General features: G+C 37.7%; 2 protein-coding genes across 2 annotated transcripts; both read right to left on the bottom strand.

Annotated features, from left to right (window-relative positions):
• Positions 1 to 3157: 3157 nt before the first annotated feature.
• Positions 3158 to 7202, bottom strand: unc119b (unc-119 lipid binding chaperone B). The gene is made up of 5 exons (XM_016569289.1): positions 6856 to 7202; positions 6349 to 6462; positions 5479 to 5587; positions 4926 to 5098; positions 3158 to 4053 (listed from the first exon to the last, which is right to left on the bottom strand). Exons 1-5 carry the CDS (start codon positions 7079 to 7081, stop codon positions 3941 to 3943), a joined length of 735 nt encoding a protein of 244 aa, XP_016424775.1. The 5' UTR covers positions 7082 to 7202; the 3' UTR covers positions 3158 to 3940.
• A 2568-nt stretch (positions 7203 to 9770) lies between these two features.
• mlec (malectin) lies at positions 9771 to 15688 on the bottom strand. Its single transcript, XM_016569217.1, has 6 exons — positions 15252 to 15688; positions 14366 to 14570; positions 12574 to 12752; positions 12230 to 12406; positions 10985 to 11042; positions 9771 to 10869 (listed from the first exon to the last, which is right to left on the bottom strand). The coding sequence occupies exons 2-6, from the start codon at positions 14565 to 14567 to the stop codon at positions 10628 to 10630; spliced, it is 858 nt and encodes a 285-aa protein (XP_016424703.1). The 5' UTR covers positions 14568 to 14570; positions 15252 to 15688; the 3' UTR covers positions 9771 to 10627.
• Between the last annotated feature and the right edge of the window lie 538 nt (positions 15689 to 16226).

The raw sequence follows: 16226 nt of genomic DNA, 5'->3' as shown, positions 1-16226 counted from the left end.
TATAATCAAAAATTTGGAGTTGGGATAACCTCCAAACCAAAGCCGATAGCTACCTTTTTAAAAGCTCATTATGGTTAAATGTTTCCAAAATGTTTATATTCCGAGGTAGATTGCTGGCAACAGCCGTTTTAGTATAGTTCAGATTTGGTTTTATGACTTTGGAGTCCTCTTCACTACTCCTAACGTTTCACAGATTTAGGAGCTAATTTTAGCGCTAAAACGCTTTGTGAAATACTCTTAGAACAAAAATTTAGGAGTCCTAAATGTAGGACTGACACGCCCATTATTTTAATTGAGAATACATATGAATGTTTGTTTTCTTACTTCCCGGCCGTTATATCCACTTTGAGGGATTGAGAATATCTGAGGTGGCAAAGAGAATCTAGAGGGACCGTTGTTAATGATTTCTAACAATTTGCTTTTTTACATTTCTTTGTACATTTATTTATTTATTTCTAATTATGGCAGGATTGGCATTCCATAGATCACCACTTCCGATCAAATTTAGGAGAAGCAGGTGGTGCTCAAATATCCGCCCACCTTAAACAAGAATTCGCATCAGGTGTGTTTTGCGTTTTTAATATTTTTAAAAAGTAATTTATGAAGCCACTTTAATCTGTATCACATAAAAACTTGTTATTAATTGTTATATTACAATCCTGCCACATTCAAAAAGCTTATTTTTTTGTAAATAAAAAGCCTGACAATGTCACTGCTTAATACCTATAAGTATTGTGATTTATGTTTTACTTTGCCAATCTTTATAGGACAACTAAACTATCAATTTAAAAAAAAAATTACCGTCAACTACATACGTTGCATCCATCGATTCCGCCATGTTTCTCATTGACACGCCCCCAACTCGGAAACTCGGGGCTTAAAGTAAATTTCGAGTTTCCCACTCGTAATAACGACTTTGTGGTGGGGTTTGTGTGCGTTCAACTCGACATGACTTGAACGCACCATAATAAACCAGTCGGATGGTTTGCTGTGAGCTGGTTTTCCAGATCTCCATGGCATCCAACCGAAATGCATCCAAAACCAGCAAATAGACCTGCCTTACCATTGTGATCAACTAGAAACAAACAACTTCCCAAAAAAATACGTGCATCTTGGCATAATGGATAATACTTTAAAAGTGTATTGTACGTTTGAAAAGATTCTCCTATTAGGGCTGTACAAAACATGTTCTATTAATCCAAATAAAAAATGAAAATATTTGAATATCTGAAATAATTTGCTGGCTGCCACCTTATGGTACAATATTGGATCGTGCTGTGGAGTTAAGAATAAAACAGATTTCGTTTATAAAATATTTTATTTATCTTCCTGAACAAAATCCCCCTGCCACATCTGAACAGAATTCCTATTTTATACAGTATAATACAATGTTCCTACAATTCTGAAAAAGAGAGTAAAGCGGGGCACACACTTGTCTTCAATTGCAGTTGATCTTGACAACATCTTTAAACCAAGAGCCTAGATCTCAGAACACATGGGTAACATCATTCTGATGCAGCGGTAACTTTACACGTACAATATACACATATAGGCAACTGAGCTTCAAGGGCTAAAAAATGTAATAAGAATTTATTTTAGACTAATATTTAATGTAAACAATCTTAAAGCCATAAGTATCACTCATGCTTGTCATTAATGAAAGTGTTTCCTTAAGGTTTAATGTACCTACTATTCACTTTAATGGTCCCTGTTATCTCTACCTAATGTACAAACAAGTCATTTTTGCAGAATGACGTGTTAGAGAATGTCATATTATGAAATCTTTCATTATAAGAGTCCTGATACAGGCTTCATTACATGGGAAACAATCTGACATAACAAATGGCTAAATAAAAAGAGAAATGTATTCCAGTTGACATATTACTCAACAAATGTAAAGCATGAGCAGCATTCCTAAAGTAACTGCTATAAGACTAAATCCACACATTAGTGTGCATGATATACAAGAAACCACCAAAGATGAGCGGATCACATCCTTGTGTTGAAAACAGAATATTTTAAAGAATATAAAGACACTTTATTACGTCTCTCAGTAAGGGATTAAACATAAATTGAGACTGAAACAGGAGGAGAATTAATAGGAATAAAACCAAATATTTTATCTTGTGTGCAGTTTGTAGTAAAGCTAATAAATGGATCAAAATCTGTGTGGTAAACTACTCGGTTTAAATTACAGCATGTCAACACATAGATGGTACACAGACCTATGTAAACAGCACAAGTTAGGCATTAGACAGACATGCAACCACAAATACTTCACAAACATTGGTCCTTTAGCCTCACATTACAGCTTTTCTTTCTTAAGGACACTTAAGAATATACGCAAGTCACTGTCCAGCTGAGAACTGACTCGTTTGTGAATGGATTGAGAGCTGAGGACTGACTTTGAATGAGTAACAATGGGTGTTTTGCAACTGTAACATGATTTGCTTTGATCATAAGCTAATCAAATCAAGTTAATATTGATTAAATATGTAAAGTTAAAGGTCTCTGATGGGCTCTAAAGGCCTTTTCAATTTTTGTTTCTCAACCAATCGCCTCGCCTAATTCCCAACCGCTATTAAGCATCATGATGAATTAGATCAAAGGTAAACATCAAAGCTCTGATAGAGGCTAACCAGCTTGAAAGGTGCACAAAGACACCATGTTGGGAATCCCAACCCTCTCTGTGTGACACGAGTGAAAACAGGGTTTCTGTACGCACAGCTGAGTCCGACATCGAAAGCCCTCATACATGACAAAGACAGATGCCCCGTGAACCCCCACAGTGCGTGCAGCCATATCCATTCCAGATCCCTACAGGACTGACACTACACACCTGCAAAAACTCCACTTTTTGTCAGATAAAGACTTGACATAAAACAGGGAGACAAAAATAAAAGAACTCGAGAATCACACTCCAAAATGCAATTACTTATTAATAAGCGGCCACATTCTTGGCCTCTACATGAGGTCAGTTTAGGGTTCAAAATTTTGAGGTCAGTAAGTTTTTTAATAAGAAATTCTGCTTAACATCATGGGAATAACTTACATTTTAAAATATATTAAAATAGAAAAGTTATTTTAAATTGTAATAATATTTCACAAAATTACTGTTTTTACTGTATTTTTGATCAAATAAATGCAGCTTGGTGAATATAAAAGCCTTCTTCCAAAAACATTACAAATATTACTGAATCCAAACTTTTGAACAGGAGTGTAGTTAAACAAAAACCTGCAACTGTTTAGGGTTATGGTCACACACACATAAAAAAACAGATCACATCCTCTTTAACTTGACATACTAACCCTGATCACATGTCTGAGAGTGTTGCAATAGTGTTGGCTCTGATAAACAGAACTCTCTCAATAATATACCGCAATATCCGTTCTATCACTTTAATGATCATCATTAACTGCAAATCTAATCGGTGCAAAACTCCTCTTTTTGTTTAATAACCAAAGATATATGTGGCAGGATTGCTTCATTTTAGCACATTTAGAAAGACCCCATTCAGATAATCAAGATTGAGTTTGTTAACAAAACTTCAGAGCTTTAAAAATCTCACAAAACTGGAGAAAAGGTGGTGGGTGCAGGAAGTAAGACAACAAAAGTTACAAAACAAAAACTCCTCTATTGTAGTCGCCCTAAAGCAGGATGACAGGACAATTCTTCAGTTCCGGCTAGTCGAGTGTGGCGGAGGAGAAAGGCTCCGCTTTTTTTTGGCCAAACCCACAAGTAGTGCGTGCAGTCTATGGAATGCAGGAACTTCACTGAGGGAAGGTCATTTCCAGTTGGGTGGGTCGATGGTGCCAGATCGTAATGCTGGTGACAACACCGTGTGTAGCTGGTAGTGAGGGGCGGTCCTGTATTTGCATTCCACGCAAAACCACACGGTCACTCCAACAAACAATCGTCAGGTTTCCTGTTGAAGAGGCACTACTGGCCCCCATTGTAAGCGTAGTCTGCCTTGTTGTGCATGATGAGTTTGTTGTCCACAAAGTAGAAACTGTCTGATCTGGTCTCATACGGGTGCTCAATCATCAATCGAACTGCAGGAGACAAAGAAACGCCACAGCACAGCGTGTTACATGGCACTTTAACAAATGAACACAGACATGTAATGCACTCTTCTCTATCTGAGCACTGGTAAGAGAAGGAGGTCTGAAATTTGATACAAGCCTGACAGGACGAGTGAGATGTCAGACAGAGTAAGGTCAATATGGTACCAGTAAAGCAATCGGTTACTCTTTTGTGCCAAATGTCCTCTCTCACCCTTCCTCTTTTGAGGGGAAAAAAAAAGTTTAGTATTAATTCAACGTGGTAGTTTGTTTTCTCAGATTATAGAATAATTATAAAATTATATAAATTATAATATTACAGATAATATATTACAATTCTAAATGATATTGTATTATAAATTGTAATTATAATGGTAATATTACAGATTATACTGTCAACCCCTCCAGATGTACATTGCAAAAAATAATTTTCATACAGTTTATTTGTCTTTTTTCTACAATACAAATATATAAAAAAAATTCAATATATATTTACTTGAGTAGCAAAATTATTTAAAATCTTAAATCAAATTTAGTTGAGTTTCTACTTGAAACTAGAAAAATATTTGTCAATGGGGTAAAAAACTTTTCCCTTTGAATGACTGATTTATTAAATATCTAAAAGATATAGTATATTCATTAAAGGCGTATACAGTTGAGTTTATAATTAAAACAAATTAAATGAAGAAAATCTTTTTTATTTGCGCAGTGTATAATAAATAACCTGTTAAATTTAATAAAATAAAATAAAGTAAAGGTAAAACAAACAAAAAAAACCAGCATGTTTGGTTTAATAGCATAAAGAACCGTTATATTCATTAAAGGACTATATAGTTAGTTCAAATAGTAACCAGAACACTCACTGAGGTCATCTGGGAGCTGAGGAAACTCGTAAATATGTTCACACGTGTTCCGGCTGTTCGGGATACAGAAGCCAAAGTCAAAGTCGAAACTCTTCAGGAGGCGATCTTGAAAATAATGCCTCTCAATCATTCTGAAATTGGTAACAGGTCGATCGCCAACTGTGAACTCCACCCTGAGAGAGTAAGAAAGGAGAAAAGAGACATTACTCTACATAGCAATACACATGATCAAATCATGCAATAAAAACCCATTCAGATCAGTTGGTCTGTAACTAAACAAGAGCTTTATGACTTTCAAAAAAGACAACATGACAATCAACTACATAGACTGAAGTCTGCTCACGTTTACAGCAAAACTGAAGGAATTACTGAAGCCAAATCATGATTTATTCATGATTTCTGTGGGATTTGGCTAATAACATTGCTCAAGAGTTGCAGCAGATGACACAAGCTCCTTTGTTTCAAAACATAAGAGCTGGTCAACACAATTTCAGACCCTCCAAGGTTTGTTTACACAGCAGAATGCACATGGCCATGCTTATTAGAGACTTACGTGGCTCCGACTGTGCATAACTTAAGGAACGCAGGTGTGAACTGGTAACGGACGAAGCGCCCGGCACTGGTGTCAACCTCTCCGTTTTCCTCATCCTCCTCATCAAGATCTGAATGCAACAGTTTGAGATCGAATGTAAGAGTCGGGGCTATTAACTTTAACTAAAACCACAAAAAAAAAAACATTTCATTGCTTAAAATAAAATAAACTTTAACTGAAATAAAAATAAAACACACACTTTTAAAAAAAATTACATTTCAGCTAGTTGCCAAGACAAGTTTTCATGTTCAGTTTTCAGTTTAAGCTGAAGTACTACAATTACTAAAACTGATTAAACTAAAACATTACAACTATATATAAATATTTAAGAGATCAGAGGATCAGAGATTTGAATGTGGCTCAACAGAGGCTCAGAAAGCCAAATCTTCCATGCACAGCAAAGCCACAACTACATATTCACTATAGAAATTTACATGAATACGACATGATAAAATTCCCTCATATATTCACAGTTCCATGACAGTAGGAACCTCCAAATAGATTTGATGCACTTAAAGTTGCGACGTATGCTGAACTAATCCAATCATTTCATTACATCACCATAGAAGATCGACATTCTGACTAATAATTACAATTTAAAATGGAAAATAATTTAACATACATGGATAAATGGTTCACAATAAGACCTATAACGTGCATTTACAAAATAGATAGAATTTTCATTACATGACTTGAAGTGTTTTTATCGGAATGGGTGGTCTTTCAGTTTACACTTCACATGTTAAAAGTAAATAAAGTCAGTCATGATAAAAGAACCATTGTGTGACTTCATTTATTAGTTTAACTTGAAGACAAAGAAAGGAAACATACCACAGTGTGGTGGTTTGGCAATCTCAAAAAGGACCGTTCCCGTCTCCAGGTCTCTGATCTTAAACCGTGTAAAGTCAATGTTGTAGATGTTGTCCTCTGGTTTACACAGATAGTCTGTGAAGGGAAAATACATTATGTACTTCAATTAAAGGAACATAGGGAGGAACATAGTATACACTAGTAATACCTCAATAAGAGACTGGATTAGAGTAAACGCATGCAATCGATGCACTGAGAAAGCTATGTAGCAATACTCTTATACTGCTAAACATGATGCATGACTCAAAATGCTTAATTTGCTATGTTTAAAATAGTCATGAAGACAAAGTGCCCTCTGGAAACTCATTAAAATGTGTTGCATGGATTGGGCCTGTTACTATATAAAGTAAACAAACACATTAAGTCAGTGGATGCTGTAGCTCATCATAATACATGTACGTTACATTGCGAGCATCTGAAGAGATGCGAGATGAAGCAGGTATCAGAGTGGAGTCTCAGAGCTCTTACCGCGAGTGACTGCGCGGAGTCCCAAAACTTCATCCGGAGTGATGTCTCTCCCCAGCGCCCGCAGCTCTTCCTCCGTTACAGGTCGCCGGTCCACTTGACTTCGTCGCGATTTCAGCCTTTTCAGAACACCGCCTCCGGTTTTGCGGTCTCGGGGAGCCGCCGCCGTTGAATCCGAGCCGTTAACCGCGGCGGCTGCCGTTTCGTTGCGGGAGCTCTGACTGTTCATCTCTCCGAAATTTCACTTGGTAACTTGGTATAGCGGCGGAGCGCGAACTGCGTTTCTGCTGAGCTCGACGCTCGCTGAATGCAAGATGGCGTAGCGCGTCACTATGGAGAACCTACGCCGACAGGACAGCGATTTGATTGGTTGAACGCGTTCGAAAGTTGCTATGGTTACCATAATTTCGGTTTACAAAGGCCTTCCCATTAGCTTACGTCAGTTTATTTTCTTAATTAGTTAAACAGATTTTATGTTTACTTATTCTTTTGAACCAGTGCAGTTATTTCTTTACAATGTTTTAATGTTATTTTTTTTATTTAGCATCTTTACACTTCTCCCAATTTAATTTCGTGTTATATTTGAGTGCCTTCTTATTTTTAATATTTAAATAACAATTATCAATAATTACACCAATTGTTTTTTTATTTTGTCTCTTCTATATTGCTGATAAATTGATATATTTATACACACTCACACACACACAAACTACACTAATATATAAATATATATTTCCTTATTAATTTACTTTGAGTTTTCACTCATTCAATCATATATAATTATTTTATTTAATAATAAATATAAATCAATAATATTAACCTAAACTATGATTGTTAACAGAATCTTATATATGAAACAATGAAAAAGAGCTCATTAAAAATACCCTCAAAGCCAGTTAGATAAAATAGCACATTTATTAAAAAGAAACCGCATCAATTTGCAGTTCCCACTTCAGAGGCCTTCTCTAAAGACAGTGTGGGTGCTAACCGTTCCACTACTATTTCACCAGTTCCCAAGTTCTCTACAGTTCTGAGGGAAGAGGGGACAGGTAGCTGAACACGACTAACATTAACAGAGAAACTACATCCCTCGTAAACGCAGCAGTTAATGTGACATGGAGCAATACACATGAGCTCTTTATGAAGGAGGACACAATGAAAGGCCTCCATGTGGTCTTTGGCTATTGTCCAAAAGTTGTGTATTTGTGCAGGACAAACTAAACACAACTGGTTTTTCAGATGACAAAACAATGAAAAACTCAACAATCATGCAATAAATCAACATATACGGTGAAAAAAAAGATTAGAGCGCACAAAATGGTAAAGCACATGAGGATGTATTCAAATTTAAGGCAACAAGGAATCAAAATTACACAATGCATAACAAAAAGAAAAAAGAAAAATCACACAAACAAACAAAATGCTTTTAAAACAACACCAGGCAGTGCAATAATTCACACTAGTAAGACTCATCATAAAAAAAATAATTCAAAAGATCCTGAGGAAATAAAACAACTACTTCTGGAAAATAAAGTCTTTCAATATTTTTAAGATTCAACCCATTTCCTTTTGCTTAAATTACACAACATAAAAACCCAACTGTAAATTGACTAAACTCAATACGATCCGAGCTCTTTCTGACAAACGGTCAGTGTGTCAATGTGGCTGCAAATCAAATCACTGTCATTTCTAGACCACATCCACAACCAAAGCTATTTTCAAGGCCACTCCTCCTCTAGGCAAGATATTTAAAAACCCAGCCACCCCAATAGCAATAGCAATTACACAAACAAAAAAGAACAATATTCTAAAGAGAAAAATAACCGTATGGCACAACAAACCAAGTACCTTATATACACATGCACAGTGTAAAAGAAAATGACTTTGGCGACAATAAGCAATCCACTTTCTGCAACTCTGATAAATGAAAAAGGTGCCTCAATGTTTTTATGATTGTTTTCCATTTAAAAAAACAAAACAAAGAATAACGACAAACCAAGGCAAAACCTGCCCTCTCATCTGACTCCTTTGAGAAGGTAAAGGCCAAGATAAGTTTCTAAGTTCACACAAGAGACGGGGACAAACTGAGATGCAGCACTCACACGTCAGACAGCACAGTGGCATGAATACTCAATTGTGGTCTGATGTTTCAGCAGTGTGAGAGGTGGTCTCTTGATAGCACACTAAATCACATTTTAAGGCAGGCTTTCTTGAACGAAACAAAGTAGCAATTCAAAGAGCAAATAAAGGGGAAAAGAGAGGAAAAATACCAAGACAACAAATAGTATCACGGTTACAGAACATGCTGAGAAAAAGATGGATAAGGTGGAATGCAAATGTTCACTCAACTTATGCAATAACAAAAGTCCAAGCTAAACGACAGCACTGAAATTTGCCACCTTGAGTACAAAATTAACGCTTCTGCATCCATACTTCACAGTATATGGCAGGCATGTATCTGTCAAATGGTTTTTCAGCCAGACTACACCTTTCATTCTTCCACCACATGCATGCTGGTGGTACTGTGTGTAACACAAATCCAAGAATCTTTGGTGGTATTGTTAAAAACGGCCTGTATGGTTAAATCAAAAGGAAACATGGCAAAATGTCATGATAAAGAGCATCATGACTGAGCAACTATCCTTCTCTACACCAATAGGTGATCGAGCCCTTACAATGTTAATTAAGACGCCATTACTTAGATTAACCAATAGAATGCTATCCCAGACACATCGTGTACCAGTGAGAGTGGAGAATTTAAGGGTATTTGACACTTCAGTCCAATACAATCTTGTTTCTGGGACTCAAAGGCCAGTGTATTAAAGACCCTCTTTGTTAACTCATGTTCCCACCTAAACAGAAACAACTATGCGCTCTTTCAAAATATTTTTTTTTTAAATATAGAACACATGCAGACCAAAAAGTCCCAGTAAATGGGGGAAAAAATTATTTATATCTCCCTTGTACAGTTAGAGATTCAAAGACATGTTGCTGTGGTCTGTAAATACACGATTAAAGAATGAGAAAGCAAATTTGAATATTTATGCTTTTTAAACCAAAGAAAGAAATGAAAGAAGCTGCAGGAAATGAATGATAGTAGCTCGTATGAGTGTGAGGGAAATAAAACGTGAGGTTAATCGAAACCAAGGTCTCAAATCACTTAATACAACAAAAACACTTTATGATTTGCCACTGAGATTTAGATGCTTTAACCAAATGATCAAACTGGTTGTGAAAATTCATGTACCATTTCTGCCTCCCACAAGAGGCCAAAAAACAGCAGATCAATGCCAACGCTGATCAGAAAAATTCTCCATGCCAATAACTTCCCATGAGTTGGGACACGTGATCTAGGTGTGTCTCCAGCTCTTCCTCAGTATCTCCTGCTAGACCAGACAAACCAGGTTTGTGAAGTAGTTAGTCCTGCCGCAGATGTGTGTGTAAGTGCATTCAATCAGTACCTCTCGGATCTCCTCAAACTAAAATTGGTATTAAATGTGTACGAACACAAGCACAAACACACTCATAAAATGAACTCGCGCTCAAAATCCTTGTATTTTCCGGGTCACCCCTTTCAAAAACAAGCAATATCTGAAACCTCCTCGTTTCTGCATGTCTCTCGCCCAACTTTTGCTCTCTCTATCTGTTGTAACGTCAGTCTATATTTCTGCCTGCCCCCATGGCTGTGCGTCCCTCATTGCACCCCTCCCCCCAGCCCTCCACAGCCTGATGTCCGTCGCTTCTCCTCTCTCTCCTTCTCGTTCACTTGTTCCCCTCACAGGCGGCAGAGGCAGAAGAGGGTTGGGATGAAGACCCCGAATGCCACAAGTATAGGGAACATCAGGCTGCTGTTGTCAGTGGCGTACGGGTTGGGGGTGCGCGGCCCAGACCGAACCGGATTCTTGGGAGCGGTGGAGGTGCTCTTCTTTTCGCTTTCTCCCCCCTCTCCGTCATCCTCTTCCTCCTCCTCTTCCTCTCTCTTTTCCAGTCCAGGATGTGGCTGCAGCTTGGGCACATCTGAGAAACAAACCAAAGGCTTTTACTAGGAACAAGTGCAAAAAAATTTAATAGAAACAGCAGGATTGGACTTGATCGAGGACGCAACCCAACCAATCCCAGGGATCCCTCTTACCCTCTAGCTTGCCCTTCATCACATATAGTGCACATATCTTGGGGTTGTCATAGTAACCCTGTGGACACAAGAGATAGATAGATTAGGTTTCACTGCTTACAGTGGATGAACGCATGCAAACACATGGAGAAAATATGCAAATCGATTCTAGTGTATTCTGTGCGGCGGCTGGCCTGCAGGGTTTCTAACAGTGAATAAAAGGTTGAGGCATGCACAAGGTCAGTCCTGTGGCTCTCAGTGCCATTGGTTTTGGCTTCGAACCTCAAAAAAACCTCATAAAACCTTTTGTTTTATGCAACACTGCAGAGTTAGTGGTCAAACTATGCAGCCCAAGAACTTGCTAAACAATTCTGCCACAATTAGTCAAAGCAACGCATATCGCCTGGTGCAAAAGTGTCAAAGTGATTCATTTTAAGAATGAGATGTTTTATCCGGTGACTGACAGACAAGCTAATGCGCGTTGCATCCTCATATCCATTAATGTCATCCTCCCTGTCAATCTCTGGATTGCCGTCATGCTCAATGTGCACGGTTCCTCTGAGACTAATCGCTGACAGAAACCCCACAAGCCAAACATGTTTGCTGTTTACATAAGAAAAAGGAGCAGCTTTGAAATAATTAATTAAACTGCACTACTGGGAAAAAAAATAATAATAAAAAAACGCTCCAAGGGACCACAATTAGTTTTGACAGAATTCATCTTCTTGGAAATACTAAGCTTCAGTGCCTGTAACTATATAACTACATCACAATTTTAAATGAATGTTCCTTTAGCAAAAAGGAAAATAAACAAGTCTTATTAAATTGATTAGTGTCTGGTTTATTGAATAAAAGATGACTGCATAGCTATTGCTCAAAGAGGTATGTCCGCTTTTAGGGATTTTACTGTGCTGAAGCGGAAAGACTGCATTCTGATTTCTGATTTCAACACTGATAACAATCAGAAATGTTTCTTGAGCAGCTAATCAGCATATTAAAATTATTTCTAAAGGATCATGTGACACTGAAGACTGAAGTAATGGCTGCTTAATATATAACATTTTAAAATACATTCAATTAGAAAACACATTTTAAATTGTAATATCTCACAATATTACTGTTCTTGCTGTATTTTTTATCAAATAAATGCAGCCTTGGTAAGCATTAAAAGACTTCAAAACCTTCAAATCTCAGAGACTACAAACTTTTGAACAGCAGTGTACAATGTTTAGGCATAAGGCAATAGGAAAACAGGGTAACACTCACCTTAACAAACTCTGCTGTGAGTTTCCCATTAAAAGTGGAAACTTCACCATGCACACTTAGTTTTCCTCTTTTTATTGAGAATGGCACTATTTCATCATGAGCCGTGCTGTGACCCACACGGTCAAAGATATCCAGATCCTTCACCACAACGTGGCCATTTAAGCGTACATCAAAAACCTGAGAAAAGACAAGAAAAGAAAAAAGTAGAGAGAAAGAGATGATGTCATGAGGGAAAACTATGAAATAGAGACCATGGAGTATCATGAATGATTAAACATTACCATGTTCAAATATCGACTACTAAGAGTGACTGTGTACACTGCTGCTGTGAGCAAAATTCACACCTTTTGTTGAGACTGAGCAAAGTAAACCTCAGCATATTTCATGACCAGTATGTAGTCTCCTTCTTCTCTTATAGGTATTTCATAACCAAATGTATCCTCGTTGTATCGCTCTGTCTGGTAAAGAACCTGATCCTCCGGGCTGGAGCGCAGGATAGGAAGACGGATACCGTAGTCTGATGCTGGAGGGGGGCAAAAAAGTGCCAAAAGGTGAGTTTAAGTGTATATAGTACATGGCATTTGTGTTTCATAACATGCTGAGGAAATGTCAAACCAGAGCAAGGTTTTTACCTCATTTTCATTCCAATATCTATTTATAGCCGACATAGAGCTGAGCGGAAAATTAAGTACCACATTTATAATACTGGTCGTTTTCTTGACACTGATGCAATAATGTGAAATCTGACAAAACACATGGTGCTTGATGTCTTTACAGAGCTTTAGAAAGCACTATACAAGCCCTGACATGTGCATGCTGCATTTCTCATCTGACTCAGGAAGTGACAGTCATCACATTTCAAGTGACACAGACTTCCTGATATTATCGACAGCTCTAATAACAAACGACTAATGAGCCAGATGAGCTGACAACCAGTCCTTTTCTTCAAAATATAGTATGATTAACAGTCTTAATACAATATAAAATCATACTGTAATAAAACAAATACAGTGCAACCAAAATACCTTTAATATTTCTTAATTCTTACAAGGATAGTTGACTCAAATAACAATTCTGTCATCACCCATACTCACCCTCAAGTTTCCAAATCCACGTGATTTTCTTTGAATCAGAGGAACACAAAAGGCACCTCGGTCATCATTCACTTTTACCTTTTTCCATCTAATGAAAGTGAATGTGTTATGTTTATGCTTAACATCTGCTTTTGTGTTCCGCTGAAGAAAGAAAGCCATACAGGTTTGGAAATACCCTTGTGAAAAAGTACACTTTAGCATAATAAAAAAAAAAAATTTTTTTAAAAAGAGTACTTATTACAAAAATAATATACTTAAGTGTGAACTAACTGACACTTAATTGCATGTTATTTACAATCTATTATAGTTTAAATTTATATTAAATGCAATTAGTGCAATTTTTTGTCTGAAATATGATTAAAGTGAACAGGTGAATGTACTGACAAGCATTTATGGTAACTAAAATATACTTTAATGTTATTTCTATTGAAACTTGTATGTATCAGTGTCATCAGTTGTGTGTATGTGTGTGTAAAACATTTGTAATTACACATTTTAATAATGCAGTTGCAAATTAGTACATATAAAATATATTAATTTTAAATGTAATATCAAATAACATGGTAAAAATGTACTTTAAAGTGTTTTAAGTAATCTCTTGGAGTACACTTAAGTGGCCTTTTATTTTATTAATATTATATTATCTGCAAGTACAGTTTTTTTTATATATACTTCTAAGATATGAAGTACACTACAAGTGCACATTTATTACAATTAGGCACTCTTCTTTTTCACAAGACAATTGTGACAATTTTCATTTTTGGTTGAATTATCACTTTTAAAATGCAGAAATACTACTTTGAACTGTACTGAGTTTGAACTGTACCGACTATTTAGAAAAATTGCAAACCAACACAACAAGGCTTAAAAAAACACATCACAATACTGTTGCTTAAAATTTTCTTCCATCTTTACACACGACATGGACACTTGTTCATTCATTCTCCACCACCATTAACAACTGCCACCCCTTCTGGTGCAGACAACTAGGAAGGAAAAATAACACCCTCTCCTGCAATCTGTCACGTCCTCAAGTACTCACCTTTCCCCAGTTTTCCTTCCAGTGGATCTTTTCTATAGTAAATGCCGTGCACGTCTGTGTGTGCGTCCCCGCCGGCGTTAACAGCCCAGATGACTCGCTCGGCCAGACTCGGGGCCCCGGTCTCAGCGCGACACACTTCCACCAACAGCCACAAAGCTGCGAACACGAGCCGGGCAGCACAGCGCAATGTCACCCTCCTCATGGCCTGCAACAGTCCGCGACGAAAAGTGAAAGAGTAAAGAAAAGCGGTATGGCTATAAAACGACATAACACCGTGTTAAGCGCAGTGTGAAAGGCCATTTTAACCCTGGGTTAAACTTCAATGGAGTCAGCATTACTTTTAACCCTAGGTTAGCCTGGTAAACACCGAATTGTAGTACTAAAGGTGTATTGACTTAAATGTGCTAGAAAGTGACAGCACTTCGTTTAGCAACAAACAACCAATCACAAACTGCCTCGCAGCTCACCTCATTAAATATTCAAACACCTTGAACAGTTGTAGAAACGTTCACGCGCTGTTTAGTTGTAGAAAAATGTGAAATAACGACGACAAATGGAGTGATATACTATATTATTTGGGTTTGCATTTCTAGGTTTTTGTATGTGGCGAAATTAACAGATAAACTGACAGTTATTAAAAATTGGACGTACTCGTCCAATCGGTGTTACGTACATCATGAATATGCAAATAAGAAGGTTAACCCAGGATATAGAAATGTACAGTGTGAGATCTGAATACCCAGGATAATACCTAACCTAAGATGGAGAAAAGTGAATAGCGTGACAATTTGAAAAAGACAACCTAGGGTCTAGGATGGCCTTGTGTTAACAGTTTCATGTGTCAATAGCCCAAAGCAATGTCAGCCTGTATTTATGTCACTCTTACTGTGCAGTCTGCGAAATACTCTCTGTAGTGGACGGCCGGCTCCGTTCAGATGCTCGAGTTGCACGTTGTCGCTGAACCGTCCAGATCGCCGCACATTTACCTGCCTGGTAGTCGAGTTTAGCTCTGGCTGGTTAGCTGGCTAACTGACTTCCCTCTCGCTCTGTCATCAGTGTGGCAGCTGTAGTCTGCAGGTATATTCCCTCACATTTGCACCCGTGTGCTCGCTCTCGTTTCATAGACGATCACCGCGTGGTTATTCTGCGCTTGTATACTGCTCAGTTCAGATGTTTTGTGCGTCTGAAATCACAGCGGTTTCTGACTGGGAGGGCCGCGTCAGTACTGTGGGTATGTGTGCAGTCAGCAGCGCAGGTTGAAGGGATGGAACAGTAAGGAGAGACAGACTAACTTGATAGTCATGTTCCGGAGGGGGACTAAGATTAGCCAATCACGCAAAGCCAAATGCAGGTCCTGCTTGTTGATTTGCTTTTGAAAATAATCTATTTGTGAAGTCCGGCGAGCTCTGACCAATCACGATCGGTGGAAGTGCCCCGAAGCAGCGAATCAAGTGTATCAACTTTCACTCACTTCCTCGCATAAATTAGCTGGCTTCAGCTCATTGGTACTTGGTACATATGCAGCGAAAGGTGGGCGGAATTAGGCAGATAATAGGTAACAGATTTAGGTTTTAAAGGGGTCATATGATGCGATTTCATTTTTTCTTTTCTCTTTAGAGTGTTACAAGCTCTTGGTGCATAAAGAAGATCTGTAAAGTTGCAAAGACTAAAGTCTCAAATCCAAAGAGATATTCTTTATAAAAGTTAAGAGTTAGCCACACCTACCTAAAACGGCTCGTTCGAACACGCCCCCACATACCTACCTCACTATGTGGGAAGATTTGCATAACGCCACCCAAATGTTCACGCAAAGAAAGAAGGAGTAACTTTTATTCTCGCTGTAATATTGAAAAGTGAAAAG

Source organism: Sinocyclocheilus rhinocerous, unplaced genomic scaffold (genome assembly GCF_001515625.1).
Source record: "Sinocyclocheilus rhinocerous isolate Xijiao unplaced genomic scaffold, SAMN03320098_v1.1 scaffold20, whole genome shotgun sequence".
NCBI classification, from domain to species: Eukaryota; Metazoa; Chordata; class Actinopteri; order Cypriniformes; family Cyprinidae; genus Sinocyclocheilus; species Sinocyclocheilus rhinocerous.
Note: the sequence above shows the minus strand (reverse complement) of the source record. Positions and strands in the feature narration are given on the sequence as shown.

Coding starts and splice junctions, on each gene's coding strand:
- unc119b (XM_016569289.1), bottom strand. CDS start 7,081: ATGAACAGTCAGAGCTCCCGCAACGAAACGGCAGCCGCCGCGGTTAAC. Junction 5,588..6,348: donor TGCCAAACCACCACACTGTG/GTATGTTTCCTT, acceptor TGTTGCATTCAG/ATCTTGATGAGGAGGATGAG. Junction 5,099..5,478: donor TTATGCACAGTCGGAGCCAC/GTAAGTCTCTAA, acceptor TTACTCTCTCAG/GGTGGAGTTCACAGTTGGCG.
- mlec (XM_016569217.1), bottom strand. CDS start 14,567: ATGAGGAGGGTGACATTGCGCTGTGCTGCCCGGCTCGTGTTCGCAGCT. Junction 12,407..12,573: donor TTGCTCAGTCTCAACAAAAG/GTGTGAATTTTG, acceptor GTCTTTTCTCAG/GTTTTTGATGTACGCTTAAA. Junction 10,870..10,984: donor GATGAAGGGCAAGCTAGAGG/GTAAGAGGGATC, acceptor TTTGTTTCTCAG/ATGTGCCCAAGCTGCAGCCA.